Genomic DNA, 18,830 nt, shown 5'->3' on the forward strand with positions numbered 1-18,830 from the left:
AGAGCGCGAGCAACGACGGTAGCGTAACTTTTGGTAGAATGAGAGAAATGGGAGGCAGGAGATGAAAAGAAGGCAAACAAAGTGATCACTCAATGTAATTAAAGGTTCAAAGTTACTCGTCTTTAATCACTAAATTGTTTATAATCTCTGTCTCGTTGATTGATAAGAGCGTCCGCGCAATTTTATTTAATAAGCGCGTGTCGACAACGAACGCATAATCGCGCGCCTTATAACTCCTTACACTTCCCGATTTGTTATCGCTCGTTTATGGATACTATGAGACTTACTCGCGTCGCTTCTCAAATCTGAATCTGCGGATCTCTCGCAAAGAGAGCGAACCTCCCTGCTCTGGTTTAAGCAAAGGAAAGCAGGGAGAAGCAAATTCAGCGGGAAAATGTCTCATTGGCTCGGATAGACTAATTACTGTATCGTCATCGACGATTTAAAGCGGCAACCGGACCGGACCGGTAAACTCATTATTTGCTTGGTCTGACTGTCCTTTGCGTGTACGGACAACCACGACAAAAACTTATTTGCTTCGCATACAAAATATTATTATCGTTACCGTCGAAGTTTCTCGTATTCTTACTTTCGAATAATCAACGAGACAGAATATTCTCAACGAGGTACAGCGTGTAGAATGGATGTTCTTATGAATACAATGATATGATAATTTACACAAGGTTCATAATTTTGAATTTAATACCCTTTAAAATTAATAAAATAAGAAAAAAACAAAGTAAAGTAACTTATAATTAATCTGACTTAAATTATACATAATTATTTTGACTTGAAACATCGTATAATTATTTGAACTCGAAACAATCATGTATGATTTCGCGAGATCATGTAACTCTTCCATCAGTAAAAATGTGAAATTTTTTATGCAAACTCAGGATTAATAAATATACTTCGGAATTGGAATAAGTATGATACATTTTTGTTAGTATTGAATTTTAATATTGCGGTACAAAAGAAAAATATATAAAAATTTTTTGTGATGTAATTAGGTTTGAATAAATTGATATTTTTGTAATTATGAAAAATACGAAAGACTAATTAAATTATCCTCAACAGACATACTGAATCTGGTACACCCGGATTATTTGCCAAAAATGCTTGGCATTTATAAACCATAAAGATTGGGAGAACAAAAGTCGGAGAATATTTCTATCAATATCTGCAGTACTCATTCCCCATTATAGCAGTCTCTGAGAATCAACTAAAAATTTTATACAGTCGTGTTTTTTCAAGATACGTGTACATTACACCCAGTGTGTCCAAGACGTATGTATTGTCAAAAAAGAAATTAAATTTTTCTTTAACAAACGAAAATAAATTGATTAATAGCATTTTGTATAATTTTTGACTTTATTTTTATACTCTGACCAACGAGAGACTAGTTCGTTTCTGCGTTTTAACAAAAAATGTTAAGGTTTCATCACAGTAGCAAAAACCATAGCAAAAGCATAGATGATCTATGAGATACTTTTATGAAATATTAGATCAGGCTAACGTCAATTCGTTCATAATTTATAACTTATTAAAAAATAAGTTGTAAGAAAAATGTCGTAAAGATTACATACGAGAGCTAACTATAGCTCTCATCAAACCTTTTTTGACGCATCATCTCGCTTCAACGTTGCGAACGATATTGCGTACACAAATCAAAAGTTTTGTAAACTACACAGACATTCTTGAAGATCAAGATCCTCGCAATTTGTTGGCAGACAATAAAATAGCCAAGCCAAAAAAATGTTTATTATGTCCGTCTACTCTTGTTCGAAAAACAATGTAAAATATAAATGTTTAAAATATGATCAACCAAAGTGTAAGCATCATACAGCAAAAAATTGTTGCGAATGTTCCATACAATAAATAATAATAAAAAAAATATATTATATTGTATATATTTTACGTTTTTTCAAGTTTTATAATAAAAAATGAATGATTTATTCTATCAACTCATCTTTTCTTACGCTAAAAAATCACCTAACTTTATCTTGCAGAATAAATGTACTTTTTGAAAACAATTAAAATGACAATATTTTTTTCTTAAAGTACGTTCTATTACTCTTCAAAATCCGTTGAAAAAATTTCTCTAATGATTTTCCTTTCAAAATTAGAAATTAAAAAAAAACCGTTTTCTGAGAGTACGTTGCAATCGCTCCTAAATATTTCAAATATATTCAATTTCCTGATTCTTGTACCTATTTATTCTTCTTCTTGACCTTCTGGCATAACAATTAAAAAAAATTGTTCAAATTCTATGCATTAGATACTGAAATATACGCAATTGAAAATGATCCGATAATGTACACCCATGTGTGGCAAAATATCTAATTCAGTATAGTGTGTACGTTGAGAGTTAACAATTAATTTGATACTCCATTCGTAAAAGTATCTTTTATCATTTCTATCTTTTCTAATGATTCACGATTCATAGAACAAGCTAACATTAAATAAAATAATACAAGTATAACATATGTTAAATATAAAATATAAAAATTGTACAACAAAACTAAACGTTTCCGTGTATAAAATTAGACATTATGGAATCCATCTTTATAACTTGGACTTTCGATATTAATGCTTTTATTGAATCCGTATTATATGAAGACCAATAACTTATTAGTTCGGGAAAGTTATTATTATCTATATATTTGACTTTAATGGAATTAAATTGTTTTCGCGAATTTAAATTTGGTTGACAATTAAGTTTATGACACAATTGCATTACATCACATTCACTAGCATTAATAACCTGAACATCTGTGTAATTCACAAAAATAATAAGAATTCTTTCTACAAGTGTCTGTTCCGTAATAACTGCTTTTTCTGTATGTTCCGGCAAATCCTTCCACTGCCAGAACTTAATGGCAAATCCAGAAGTGTAAAGTTTATTCGAAGTCACCAAAAACACCGGTTTTGATGCAAATGTGTTCGAACTCACATGATCCCATATTGTTAATGGTTTGTCTGTTAATCTCTGCAATGTTAGATTGATATTGGTGCGGCAAAATTGTCCCGGACATATCCCTTCATTTTCTATAGTCAAATGATGATAAGGCGTGAACCTCCAACTATATTCATCATATGATTCAATTATTTTAAATAATCGTGGTAATGCTACTGATTCTGTGGCAAACTTCTTACGTGTTTCTATTATCTTTAAATTATGGAACAATTCTTTCAAAGACATGAATCTTGTTATATCTGAAATAAGTAAATATTTTGTTTTAACAATATAGCCATTTTAAAACTACCCACATAGCATGTAATATTGTAGTAATATCAGAAAATACATTAATGTCTCGCGCTAACAAGGGGAACCCTTGAAAGTGATCTCGCCAATTTTAATAAAATTTTATGGTTGTAAATTATTCACTTACACCTTTACTGTAGTAAAGCCGTTTGTTGCACAACTTAGACATTCTTGAAAAAATCACGATTAAATATTTCCAGCACTTATACAGAAAAATGATTATCGAATAAGCAACGTAGCGTAGGGCGTTAGAACGTCGACTGGTACGCTTAGAGTCCCAGGTTCGATCCCCGCGGATGAGACTTCTTTTTTTATTTAAATCTTACATTTTTTAATTGTTATATATAATTTTGAAATCGTTTTTAATTATTTAATATAAAATGTTATTTAAAAAAGTCAAGGAATTTAAAATACTCTTCATCATTTGAAGTACTCATTGACGGTCCCGGAATATCTATATTGTCAATAAATAAGCACGAATATCTTTTAGAAATTCACATTCGTCTAACCCGAAGGATGACTGTGTTGTTATTGTTTATTTTAAGCAAGGAGATTCGTATACCAGCTAACATAGAGTCTAGACTAAAAAAAACAATAACAAAACCGTTTTACTCGGAGATCGTTGTAATTATGACGATTTATAAACATTTATTTTGACGTATAAATGAAAAAGGCTCTAAAGAGGTAAATCAAGTAATAAATAAAAATGCCGTAAGAGCCAGCACAAAATGTTCGTGTAATAATTAGTTCATGTAATTGACAACAATTATTACAGACGTTTCGATCCTCTGGTTTGGATCATCTTGAGTGTATTCTACATGCGATGGTAATCAAGCTTGTGTAACGCAAGTACAAAAATTGACGGCCAAAAATATTGTAGTGAAAGTATGCTCAATGTAATACATTATGATTCGCGTCATTGTATGAGTAGCGCTACGTAAAACAATAAATAACAGATATTAAATAAATTAATGAGATACAAAGCAACTTACATAAAAGTATTATGCGGAGATAGACTTACAAGAGGCGGTTGTACAATGTCATGCGATGTGGATAAAGTAATTTCAGAAAACTGAGCGGTGTAACGAAGCTGACAGTGAATATATAATACATAAACAGTAAATCCGACGAGAAATAAGAGCTGGAAACGTCAGATATTAGTAAACAGTTTGGTATACAGGGTGATTCAGAACAACCCATGTGTCCCTGTAAAGACGTGTTCTTGAATAAATTCTGAGACGATTTTTCCTGTACGAAAATTTTGTCCGACGCTTACTTTTTGAATAATAAGAGGATAAAGTTAGCAAACCACGAGCCGTGTACACATGGTAGACAAAAGCGGCGCAACTCGGGTAAGCGCCCGCGTCGGACGGTGAGTTGCGCCGCCTCAGAATTTATTCAAGAACACGTCTTTACAGGGACACATGGGTCGTTCTGAATCACCTTGTATAATGGATCTAAAAGATCTGTGTCCGTCTGTAGATTTAAAGAATTTTTTGTTTTTGTATGTAAATCACTTCTGATATTAGTCTTTTGTTTAAAACTTTATCTCTGTTTAAAATTTTACTAGATTCCAATTAAATTCGTGTGATAAACTGGTAACCCCCCAAAGAGTTCTAACAATTATTTTTAATAACTGAAGCGCTAAAGTTGAAAACGAAATAGTTCTGGTGCTTTAAATGTACAAATTTTGTTCCCTGAAATTCTTGGCAATTTCCATATTTGGATACATTTTGTATAAGTCTTTTTTTTTTAATCTTACTCAATTGTTGAGTTGTAGTGAAATCTCGATTTTCTTCATGAACAATCAACAAGTATGCTAAAATAAAGTTTTTTTTTTTAAATAACGCTAAATGAACCAATCAAGGCAACAATTTTTGAATTTTATTTGGTAACAAAAGTCTTACATTGCCGTAACCGGAATTGATGGAAGTGGCAAGTAATTGCTCACACGTGTGCAGCAACATCTGACAGTAGTTACTATTGTTGCATGTTTTTTTTTTTTATATTCGGTTCAACCAATGCTCTACCCAGCAACACCAAAAACACGCCCGGGAGTTTCTAGTTTTTATCTCTGTAAATTCGGCTTCCACATAAGACGAGGCAATTGCTCTGTTTTCAAAATATGGCCACATAAAAAATAAAATAAAAAAAAATTACAAAAAATCTTCATCTCTGCCACTTAATGTCTTCTTCGGAAACAGTTGAATGTCAAGAGACGTCATATAAGAAAATTAGACGTTGAGTGGCAAAAATGAAAATTTTATTCATTCATGTTAAGTCTGATGTCCAAACACGACACGGAGAAGCGGCAAGTTTTGAAAAGAAAGTGCTTTAAATTGACGTGATTTGGAGACGTACGTTTTTTCTCTTAAATACATGTACAAATAATACAATACAATTAATATTAATGTACAATGTATTATTTTTGTAGATTTTTAAATATTAATTCTAATATGTACAACAAGGAAAAATTGTGTAACATCTTGACAAATAGCGATTATAGAACCGTAGATGATGACGGAAAAGTGTTTCTACCATCTCATAAAGTATATAGAACTATATCTGAGACGTTTGCAGCTAATGAAGCGTACATTACCCCCAAACATATTTATACCATTTTAAAACAACGTAGGAGGGGCATGTACGATGCCGTGTTTAAAGCATTTAATATAGATGCCACAGATACACGTAATAATTCAAGAAGCAATTTATTGAATATGACTAATTTAAACAATTCATCAATAATTAAAACTGTGAAACACTTCAAACTCTTAATTTCTGAAGAAAATTGGATAAAAATAAAACAGGTACGTCAAACATAGAAGTGTTATGGGCAAAAACTATGTAACATTTCAATCAAAAAAAATGGACGCATATACAAGGTGTCAGAAAACTAAAACTTATGCTCTCGTGGGTTGATAGAGCAAGTCATACTGAGAAGAAAAGTCTTTTACCATTTTTCATTATCCGCAATAGTTACCGAAATAAAAATTAGTAAAGTTCGTCAAATGATCGCGTATTTTCCCCATCCATCACACGCGGAGACCGCCCGACCGTCACCAAACCATAGGCAGCCGCGGCATGCGGCGCAGAGAGAAGGGAGAAGCAGCGATGGCTGTCTTACTCGCCTCACCGCGCCGCCTGTCGCGTCTGCCGATGGTTTGGCGACGGACGGGCAGTCTCCGCGTGCGGTGAATAGGGAAAATACGCGCTCATTTGACAAACTTTACTAATTTTTATTTCGATAAGTATTGCGAATAATGAAAAATGGTAAAGGACTTTTCTTCTCAATATGACTTGCTCTATCAAACCACGAGAGCATAAGTTTTATTTTTCTGACACCCTGTATTTGCTGAAAAAATATGGCAACAAACGAAACTACCGTGTGCATTTATCTTATACGTGCAAAAGTGTGTACAAATAACAATGGTAAATGTTATGTGAAATTTAAAGGTAAATGTAAGGAATGCTTTGCACAATTCGCAAGTTTTTTGTACACTAAGCCTACAAAAGGCAGCGATGTAATTTTTGAATATACGCTCATTGGCTTTTCTTCAGACATTGTGCACACAAAGACAATTGAGAGGTCCGTTACGTGATAAAATTGCAAATGAATTATTAAATAGTAGAAAAGCGCAAATCTATTGTGTAATGAAGAAACCAGTCGGTTAATGACATTTGGAGACAACATTCCACCAATTTTATATAACAGTACAGTACTGCGCAAAGCCAAACAATCAAAATTAGACAATTGTTTAGAATTACGTAATACTGATCCGATAAAAAATATACAAATAGCTAAACACACTAAATTTCTTCGAGTGATCCATAATGTAGAAATTGATCCTTTTTATTCCATGTATTGAAGAACAATGTTTAATGTACAAAAAGTCCTACAAACAGGACATAAATTGCTTTTTAGAAAGATGCCACTGGAAGCATTGAGAAAAAGTTACTCCCATTAAATGGTGAAAAATCATCACATCTATTTTTATATAAAATTATATGTGTTTCGGACATTGGTAACTTCCCAGGGTTTCAAATAGTATCTGCTAAACAGGTTGCATCAATAATAAGTTATTTTTTGTCAGAGATAATTAGGAATGGTCCAATACCACGAATGGTTGTTTCAGATTTTGGAAAAGCAATTTTAATCGCTGTTGCACGTGCATTTGCTGGTTGTTTTGACTTGAATCATTATTTACCAATTTGTTATAACATTATTAATAATAAGTATAATTATACTATTCCGTGATGCTATATAAGATTAGATGTTAATCATTTTATAGGGATGATTGCTAGATGGGATTGTCTCAGAAATAAGCCACTTAAAATTTATAGATAATTTTATTTAAGATGTTTAGGAAAAGCATATCAAATGAATAATTTTATACAACTACAGCATTTTATGAAATTAATGTTGATAATGGGTTTGAGTAAAGAAATAGGATGTAATGAAAATGAAATGTTATTGCAATCCAAAATACATCTTAAAAATATAAATGATATAATTAAAGGTACAATAATTGAGAAACCAGAAAAAGATATGGCCAGTACGTATGATTGCGATGAGGAAATTATTGTAGGAAGCTGGACAAGTTAGGCTAAAAAATTATTTGATGAAATACAAGAAATTGTTCACAAAATAAATAACGGGAATATAGTAAATGGTTTTTACAATGTCGAAGCAGCTAAAAAAATTAAGAATCTAATGTCATATTTTTCGCATTGTGGACAGGTATAATGCGGCCATATTTTGAAAACAGTAAAGTAATTGCCTCGTCATCCTATGTGGAAGACAAATTTGTAGAAATAAAAACTAGAGCTTTTAAAAATGAATTACCAATGAGAATTGATAAATTCGTTTTGCGTCATCTAGAATATCTAAAGCTCACATTAGCATATGGTGAGTCTAAAAAAAATAATTTTAAATAAAGAAGCTTTAAGTCTGGCAAGCGCTAATCGAATTAATAAAACAGATACTTCAATACCAAATACAGCAGATAAATATCGCGATTCTTTAAATAAAATGGAAAACTGGCGAGCTAAAATTAAAATATCAGAAAACAAGGAAGCACAGATTTTAAAAGATGCTACAAAAGCAAATTATTTGACACCAGATTGGGATCTCATTGAATCTAAAAAAGCGATAAGTGTCCCACTTTTAAAGAATGGTAGTTTATGTAAAGCAACTATCGTTAATAAAGAACACATTGTTGTGCAAGAAACCTGTGCGTTTGATTCGTTTTTTCATGTCGTCGCGAGTGGTATTGATATGCGTAGTATATACAAGGAAGACATTAATAACTTTATCTCCTTAAATCTATTTTTTAAATTTGTAGTTGATGTCCTGACACTTGGCAAAATTACCGCAAGCGATTATTGCACAAGAGCAACAATCTTGTGCAACATATCAATTTTTAATAAGAAAATCTGGAAATTCAGTTCTTGTGGTATAGCATCATTAAATGCAAATTGCAATGCTACGCATCTTGCAGAACATTTATTTCAAGACATACCAAACTATACGACATCGTACAATTGTTCAAATTGTGGCTACGGTTACAGAAGAGCTTCTACAATGTGCAATATTAATGTGGATTTAATTTTGAAAAATGGCCTGAACAGGAGGCTATAAATAACACAAAAGATACAATAATTTGCAATACTTGCAAAAAACCTACTAGCTGTATCATCTCATACAGCTATAGGCCTTATTTAATATTTGACACAAGCATTTGAACCGATTTTAATTATACGACGTCATTAAATATTCAAAAGGGCAATGACATTTTAAATAGTTTAACAAAAAGCGTTAAAATCAATAACAAAAATTGCAGCATTGACGGTATCATCTCTTACATTAGATATGGCAATAAATATAATGACGGACACTATGTTACCTTCACTTATACGGATCTTAATTGATATAAATATGACGACATGGCTTCTAAACGCACTCATATAAACGCAGCAATAGAAAAAATACGAGGGCAGTCCGATAAATACTTAGCCTACAAAAGAAAAACAAAAATTTTGGAAAAGTGGCGATTTATTTCTCAACATAGTCTCCTTTTAGCTCGATACATTTGACCCAGCAATGCTCCAACTTCTTTAACCCATCTAAAAAATATGTTTTCTCGAGGTCTGCAAAGTAGACCTCCGTGGCGGCGATGACCTCCTCATTCGACTCAAATTTCTGCCCGGCGAGTGACTTTTTCAAGTTTAGAAACAAAAAAAAGTCGCATGGGGCCAAATCTGGAGAATACGGTGGATGGGGCAGCAGTTCGTAGTGCAATTCGACCAATTTGGCCGTGGTAACGGCGGAGGTGTGAGCCGGTGCTTTGTCATGGTAGAAGAGCACTTTTTTCTTCGCCAAATAGGGCCGTTTTTTCTGCAATTCGGCGTCGAATCGGCCCAATAATTTGGCATAGTAGAGCCCTGTGACCGTTTTGCCCTTCTCCAGGTAGTCGATGTAGAACACACCTTGTGAATCCCAGAAAACGGTAGCCATCACCTTTCCGGCCGATTGGACAGTCTTCGCCTTCTTCGGAGCACGTTCGCCGGGTGAAGTCCACTGTTTCGACTGTTCCCTGGTCTCTGGTGTGTACAGTGGATCCATGTTTCGTCGACGGTCACGAAACGGCGCAGAAACTCCTTCGGATTGCGCTTAAACAACGTCAAACACTGCTCTGAAGTGGTCTCACGGTTGCGCTTGTTGTCCGAAGTGAGCTTTCTCGACAGCTTTCTCATGCCCAAAATTTCATGCAAGATATGACCCATCTTTTGAGATGTCTACTGTTTCAGCTATATCGCGCACCTTCAATCGGCGGTCTGCCAATACGAGATCGTGGATTTTCGTCACGTTATCCTCCGTGGTAGCCATTTTCGGGGCACCTGAGCATGGCTCATCAAAAACCGACGTGCAACCACGTTGAAACTCGTTAAACTAATTTTTGACGGTCGCCATCGAAGAAGAAGAGTCACCGTACACAGCATCCAAGCGCTCTTTGATTTCGCTGCGCGATTTCCCTTCCAAAAACAAGAATCGAATCACCGACCGATATTGCTCTTTTTCCATTTTTCTAAAATCCGCGGACACGCCCGCTTCCACATGCAGTCAAAACAAAACTACGAGTCCAATTCGGCTGAAATTTTGACAGTAGCCGTCTACGAGAATGTACTACACGATAGTAAATCTCTCTTGCGATACTGGCACCATCGGGCGGTGAGGCTAAGTACTTATCGGACCGCCCTTGTAAGTCCTCATGTAATAATATATGTAAGACATTAATTATATACACGAGTGTGTGTGTGTGTGCGCGCGCGCGTGCGTGTGTGTGTTTAAAGTATATGTATATGTATATTACTTTGGTATATAAATAAATAACAACTCATACATCAATGAAACATATTGATGTATGAGTTCAAATCGCGATTATCGAATGCCAGCGCCACTCCGAGAAAGTGCAAATAGTGCAAAGAACCTGATTTGGCGTACCTCCTTGACACGGCATTGAACGCGCGAATAATAAGAGCAAGCGACACTAGATAGAGCGAGAGCAACGAAAATCAATTCACTAACTTATTGGGGATAAAGATGGAAAGTGATGGAAGAGGACAAAAAAGAAAACTAAGTGATCACTCACGTCGTTTTGACGTGTTCAAAAAAAAAAATGTCTTTAATGACAGTCAATATTAACAACACCGTTGTCTCGTTAATTTGCGCTGAAAGTTTCTATCAGAGTGCATTGAGATGATCTGACGCGCGCACTTTTACTCCCGATACCTTAATGTTTCGTCGCACGATAAAGTTTATTTTAGAATATGTGACTCGCTCGCGTCGCTCACTTGACATGAAGCGTGATTCCCTCGTCGAGAGAGCGATTCCCCGAGCGACAGTTTGGCAAAGGAAATTCGGGAGAAGCAAAGATTCGCGGGAAATAACCGGATTGGCTCGTATCTTCTTATTGTTTCTCAATCACGTTGATTTGAACAGACAACGGATCGTACCGATCAAACCACTGTTTAGATAAGCCCGACTTTTCTTTATTTACACTAAATGTATGAAAAACTTATTTGCTTCAAAGACAACGGTGTTATGATAAACCGTTACCGTCAAAACTTCTCATCTTATTATTCTTATGCCAATTAACGAGATACTTTAGAGAAATATATAATAATATGAACAGCTATGCTTCTTCGAAAAAATATAGAATAATTATGAACATTATAATTATTTTAACAATTTGACTACAATTGATACAATTGTTCACGAAAATATAACAGTTGTAAAAGAAATAATCCCAGCAAATACCGAATATAAATGTAATATAACGTAGGAGCAACATGTAATATAACAGATGTTTTCCTCTAATTATATTATAATTATGTAACCTTCCTTTAAATATACAATATAACTTGGTTATAAAACTGTTATAAAACTCCGTTATTTACACGTAATACTACCGAATAACATAACTGCAATGTTGCGTATTACCTAACAATTAATTATTACATTGACAGTATGATGATGTTATATAATTTAAATTACGCGGGATTTCAACCTAATGGCATTACACGCTTCCGTTCTTTCCGTTGGTTCTCATTATAAGAGAAGGACGCCTTTGCAACTCCTGAAGATAATCCAAGGTAATCTTGTCACTCTTTTAATCAAACTGTAATTCATTGAACGTTAAGGTACGAAGTTTTTCCATGTTTATTAATTTATATAATACTTATATGAAATATGAAAAGTAGATTAAGATCAAATTTGCATAATTAGAGGTTAGAATCAAAAGTCGCATATAAAATCAAAGATTGGCACAATTGTTTTAAAAGTAAAATATATTTTTCCCTTAGTGCTCCATGTTAAAATTGTTTTAAGTGTGATAATTGCAAAAAATTACTAATATTTTTTAACATTAAAATTTATTAATTCTTTCGTTAATTTCATTTTAATGTAATATATTTTATTGCATTTGTTCTTCTTCATGTAACATTTAACTAAATTAATTTTAAACATAACATTGTTTTTACTCAACAGATTTGTCCTATCTCATTTTTCCATCGGTTCAACGAATCTCTCTTATATTGGTGGTGGCTGCAAATCAGTTTTTACATCGGTCTGATATCAATCTCTGGACTTATATTGTTTGTTGATCAGCCGATTTCATCTCTTCGATCAACTGCTATCAAGGTACAGTGTGAAATACGTTTTCTTCATTATTATTTGATTTTGCATAGTGTTCAGATGTCAGAAATTGGCACAATTGTTTTTAAAGTAAAATATATTATATTTTTCCCTTGGTGCTCCACGTTAAATTGTTTTGAGTGAGAACTATAAAAAAGTAACTAATATTTCTTAACATTAAAATTTCTTAAATTTTTGTTTAATTTCATTTTAACGTAATATTTAATTGAGTTTGTATTTCTTCATGCAACATTTAACGAAACTAAATTTATTTTACATATAACATTGTTTTTACTCAACAGATTTATGCTATCTTATCATGCTTAAAGATGTACGATATTTATCTAAGAGACGTTGTAACGAACCGCATTCCGACCCCCCCACCCCGGACCGCCTAACCGTCCGGCCAAACATTCGCCGGACGACAATTATCGGCGCATAGCGCCTAATAAAATAACCGACAACGGAGCAAACAAGCGATCGCTCCCGCGCTCGCATCTCCGCGCGCACGCGCTCTCGTATCCGCGCCGTCCGCAGCCACGCTCTACGCGCGTGGCCCGAAACGAAAGACCCGAGATCGAGTGGCGGGGATGCTGCCGCCGGACCGCTCCGCCGTAACACGTCGCACATCCCCTCGCCTTGATTCTCGGGTATATAAGGCGACGTGCGCCGGAGGCGAGCACCTTGTCCGCTTCTGGCCGGTCCGCCGAATAGAAGCTTCCCCAGGTTGCTACCGAGATCGAGCGCCTCGGTCTCTGCTAAAACACTTGGCTCGCAACCGACTCCGCTTCCGACTCCAATTCCGCTTCCCGACTCACCGCAACGGACTCAAGTGAAACTTGGGCCCTGTCAAGCCACTTGACAAAAAGCGATCCTTTCCGCCTCCTGAGACTGACGCTACCTCGCGTAAGGAGGTACGGTGCTCCGTGCCTCCACCAAGCGCACTTGGCATAGGGTAGTGTCCCCGGCGATCGCTGTAGCGGTCTTAATCGCCTCGCGACGGGCCGCGCGAAGAACCTACTCCGACCACACGGATCCGTGTACGTGTACGCGCCCCGCCTTACCGCACCACGCACCGCGTCTCGCGACAGTTTCACGGCCACAATAGCAAGGCCGCCTGGTTTCCAGGAAAATAACGCGACGACGTTTCTTGAACCGTGTCTCGCGTAGCAGGTGCTTTGTGTATATAATCTTGTAAATAGCTTCTCGTATTTTCGTCCGTGAAGTTCATTGTCACGTCCGTCCGCGCGTTTTAGTTATTAGTTTAAGTTACGCGATCGACTTCCGTCCGACTGCGTCTCTATATTTTCCGTAATCACCCCGCTGGTATTATTGCGTACCACCGATTGTATGTGCACGAAACATATGCTAGTCTCGCCGCGTCTCTTCTGTTCTCAATAAACGCTTTTTATTTCACACCAACCAAAACGAAGTCTAATTCCCTCAGGCGACCTTTCGCGCTCATTCCCGCACCGCCAACTGTCCGTGCGGGAAGTACGATCGTTACAACGTTATAATCATAATTAATTAAAAACGTATTAGATTCTATCGATGTTTTTCCTTTGCAATCAAATGTGTCGACATCTAGTACAATAAGCGAATCAGCATTTACTTCTGAAAAAAACAATGTATTGCGTACTACATGCAATACATTGAATAGAGAATGCCAAGTAAATGACGTAATAGAATCGCTATCAGAAAGCGACAGAGAACATAGTTTTGAATTAGAAAATGCTCTTGACTTGAAAAATATTGATAATGCTCTTGACTTGACAAATTCTGATAATGTTCTTGACTTTAAAAATATTGATAATACTTCTGGCAAAAATTTAAAAGAAGATTTGCAATTAGTTGTTGAGGACAATATTGCTCATAGTACTATAAATAAGTTACTTAAAATTTTGAAAAAACGTGGTCATTCTGATTTACCTACTGTTCGGGTTTTAATGGGATCACCGCGAAATGCATCCATAAATATAAAATCTCTAGACAAGGGTCATTATGTACATTTTGGCATTTTATCTGGTCTCCAGCGAAGCATAAACATGTATTCTGCATTTATAAAAAGTAATCATTTAAAATTAAATATAAATATAGATGGTTTATCTATTTCCAAAAGTTCCGGTAGTCAATTTTGGCCTATTTTGGCGTCTATTGAAGGCATAGACGTTTATACATCACCATTTATAATTGATATATATCATGGTATGTCAAAACCTAATAATGCAAACGAATTTTTAGCTGACTTTGTGAACAAATTCGTCTTTCTTTCTCAATGTGGTTTAGTTGTTTCTAATAACAGATATACTGTTAGTATTAACGCAATAGTATGTGATGCACCAGCCAAATCATTTATAACTATACAAAAGGGCATACTGAATATTTTTCATGTTCAAAATGTACACAAGAGGGTGATTTTATATGTAATAGAGTAGTTTATCCTGAAACTCGTTGCACTTTACTTTCAAATGATACATTCAAATATCAAGCTCAACCCGAGCATCATACTGGTAATTCTATACTAGAGAAGCTTTCCATTGGTATGGTATCGCAAATTCCGTTAGACTACATGCATCTTATTTGTTTAGGTGTTGTGAAACAATTGCTACAGTTATGGGTTGGAGGTAGTAAAAATGTCAGATTATCAGCAGAAAATATCAAAAAAGTTTCCGATCATTTAATTGCAATCGAGATGCAACGTGATATTAAGAGATAATAACGAACGGTTAAAAAAACTGGAGGATGCAATTAAAAACCGTACATTACAGGTGGAAAATGAAGAAAATTTTATTGTGCAATTTTTTCCTATCAGCTCAATTAAGGACATACAAAATATGGAAAATATGTTGACAGATACTAAAGAAGCAAATACACAATTCGTAAGTTTTTATATTTATGTGAATTTTATATATTTCTTAATAAAAACTTTACGAATAGTCATATAATAATTATCAGATTCGTATATGCCATGCTTATATTGTTTTTTTTTTTTTTTTTTTCGTACGTTCTTTGATATCTCAGACCTTATCATTGGAAACGAAAATTTACGTCAAAGTTGACACACATAAAATTCACATCATACTATTCTAGAATAAGCAGATTAAAAATTGCAAATAAAAGATTACAATTTAACCCATTACATAATTTAATTTAATTTAATTCATTGTAATTGCAATTGTATTGTATTTGAGTGTGTGACGATGCACCCCGTATGAAACATCGCCACGGCAAACATCAGCCGAAAAGGCCGCCGAGCCATAACCGGGGGTGCCTTAGGCACCCATTTTTAAGAATCCAAGACCGCGATACCGCCTGGCGACAAACATCGCCAGAAGAAACGCGCCGAGCCATCGCACGCGCTGAGTCGGCGCGCACGCGCTCTCGGAGGACACGCGGTCCTCCCTATCCCGACGACTCCGCCGTCAAGCGCCGAGAAAGATAACGGAGGCGAGCGGAGTCGTTCGGTATAAATAGGGCCACCGCGACGAGAGACGACACTCTACCACCGACCAGCTTCCCGATAACGGTCCGCTGCGTCGGCGATATCCTGTTCCCAAAATCGGAAACCCGGTCAAAGAGTGCTTGGCCGCGGCGAGAAGGTACTCCACCTCCGATGCAAATCCATTCCACATACACCAGTCTCCGCGAACCGAGGACCACGAGTCTCGGTCCACGAACCGGTCCCTGGCGACCCGGAGGCTGCCCTCCTCTCCTCGCGACACCCACCAAAACCGCGACCGCCGTGTTCGGGATCTCGGGTCAAGGTACTTGACAGGGTGTCGCGCGTCCGACCTGCCTGCGACGATCCCGTCGCGAAACCGCCATACCGCGCGGGAATCCGACCCGCCTGCGATAATCGCGTCACAACAGCTAGCCCGCGAACCGTACCGTAGGCCACGCCTACCGCGTCGCCGAACACGACACACAGGCCGCGGGGCCGCACCCACACGGGGTCGCGCCGATACGCTCCCGTATAGTCTAGCGCCGGGACGCACCTATACTTAAGTACCTGTATATATGTAAATAGCTCAAACGTGTACATATCATTTAACAAATATATATATGTAACTACATTCGAACTCATATCTTGCGTCGAGTAATTCAAACCGCCCCGTCGACCTTCCTTTCTCCCGCGTCGAACCATTTTCGCGGTCTCGCACCGGGAATCCGACAAGCTGATCCACGCGCGGAAAGTCGGTAAATTACAAGTGTACATTTATACATACGTTAGTACATTTAATATGAATTACTAATAAAAATATGTTTTTATAGAAAAGATTTTTACTAAAAATTGGCGGAAGCAATCCATGGGATAACATCCAACAAATTTTAAAAAACATTTTTACAAATAAATGTGCCATGGATTGTTCATGGAAAGGAAGAAAATTTTAAAATCTGTAATCTTCAGTTAACCAAGATTATGAAAAGTATGTATTCAGATATATAAAAAAATCTTAATTTATATTTTATAAATAATTTAATTATTTTATCTCTTTTCAAGGAGAGGTTATGTCGCGTCAGTCTCACAGAAGCGGAATTCGATAACATTGTGGCAGAATGGTTTCGATTTGCAAAGCAACGCCAACAATGAGAAAATAAGAATAATGCTGTTGATACACATTAATATATTATTGTATTGTACGTATTAATTAACATAAAAAAAGAATTATATTAAAATAACACTTATTATTTAAATGTTAAAATCTTTAACATGATAATTAACGTTTTAAAAAATGTTATATAGTCGATAACGATTAAATTTTAACGCATTTTTATTCCTTTATACATAAATTTAGTATAAATTTGGTATATACCAAAGCATTAATTATTATTAATATTGATAAAGTGTACTATTTGAAATTAAATACCTTTAAACGGTGCCGCACTTTTTGTACACTCTTCGTATGAAGCATTAATTAATAAAATCTATATACAAGAGCTGATATCGAAATTTTATCAGAAATTTTGGTGTATATGTATAAAGGATTATATTAAGTTAGTGTGACACATTAATTTGCAATTCTTGAGTTTCGATTTAAATTTTATTTTTGCTCATAACTGCAAAATTTGCTATGATCTCAGTAGATAAAATATGCATTATACCTACAGCGAAAATAATTATTAACAAATTGTATTTTTGTTCTTTAAGACATTTTTGTTTTAATATAATTTCAGCAGAAAAATATGCAGTATGTATGCAGTAAATATAATTATTAACTGTATTGAAATCGTTATATTGCAATAATATTTGTTATTTAAATGTTAAAATGTTTGACATAATAATTAACGTTTTAAAAAATGTTATGTAGTGGATAACGACTAAATTCTAACGCATTTTTATTCTTTTATACACATAAATTTATAGATGTATATACCAAAGCATTAATTATTATTAATATCGATAAAAGTGTACTATTTGAAATTAAATACCTTTAAATGGAGCCGCACTTTTTGTACACTTTGTTCGTATGAAGCATTAGTTAATAAAATCTGTATACAAGAGCTGATATTAAAATTATATATCAGAAATTTCGGTGTATGTGTATAAAGGATTATATTATGTTATTGTGACACATTAATTTGTAATTCTTGAGTTTCGATTTAAATTTTATTTTTACTCATAACTGCAAGATTTGCTATCTTACAAGGGGAGGGCCAGGTGAGAGACCCTGGGATTTTGATCCCAATTTTTTTAGTTATTCTGGAGACGAAAAAAAAGTTTACGTCTTCCGGCGTTTCATCGAATAAGCCTTAGTTTCGAAATAATAAATTTGTGAAAATTGGCCATTCCGCGGCGAGACGTATGAGGCTTCCCGGTAACTGTTCTCGCAACCAGTGCAGTCGACTCCGTGCGTTAGATGCGTGCTTCACAATCGTAAGATCCGGGTTCGCTCCCGGATGTGTGCAATATTTTTTTTTCTTTCTTTTTTTTTAAATAAATGTATTTATCTTGATGATATTAATATAGTATGCAAATTTCTAAAATAGAAAATTTAATTTAATATCATTTTCTAAATTTCAATTTAAATTTAATTTGAAGGGAATTTGAATTCAAGTAATAATATTTGAAATAATAAATAGATAATAATAATAATAATAATATATAAGTTATTTGAAATGGATAACATATAAGGGCAACGTATCTAAATTTTCAAATTGTTTATTTAAAATTTTATTGGAAATAATATTAACAGTATTTCAAAATTTTAGTTTTTAAAATAATTAATTGTAAAAGAAGAATAATAAACAAACATCTGATTGTGAATGTAAATGTAAATACTTTTATTACAAAAGTTAATTATTTAAGTATTGCAGATTTTACTTATATATTATTATTATTATTACCTATTTATTATTTCAAATATTACT

The 18,830-nt window shown here is 34.9% G+C and overlaps 1 protein-coding gene across 12 annotated transcripts in view; it reads right to left on the minus strand.

Annotated features, from left to right (window-relative positions):
* Positions 1 to 18,830, minus strand: part of LOC105199534 — a 147,546-nt gene that overhangs the window by 35,646 nt on the left and 93,070 nt on the right. For 6 of the 12 annotated variants that reach the window (XR_005574613.1, XR_005574615.1, XR_005574614.1 and 3 more), the window contains exon 4: positions 2,954 to 3,216. Coding sequence is in view for 8 of the 12 variants with exons in the window: in XM_039448472.1 (XP_039304406.1) it covers positions 2,954 to 3,216 (263 nt within the window). In the remaining 4 variants the exon portion in view is untranslated. Of the gene's footprint in view, positions 1 to 98; positions 3,217 to 18,830 lie in introns of those variants that run through there. The other 6 variants (XM_039448477.1, XM_039448476.1, XM_039448473.1 and 3 more) reach the window with 1 other exon arrangement.

This window comes from Solenopsis invicta, chromosome 4, assembly GCF_016802725.1.
Source record: "Solenopsis invicta isolate M01_SB chromosome 4, UNIL_Sinv_3.0, whole genome shotgun sequence".
NCBI lineage: Eukaryota > Metazoa > Arthropoda > Insecta > Hymenoptera > Formicidae > Solenopsis > Solenopsis invicta.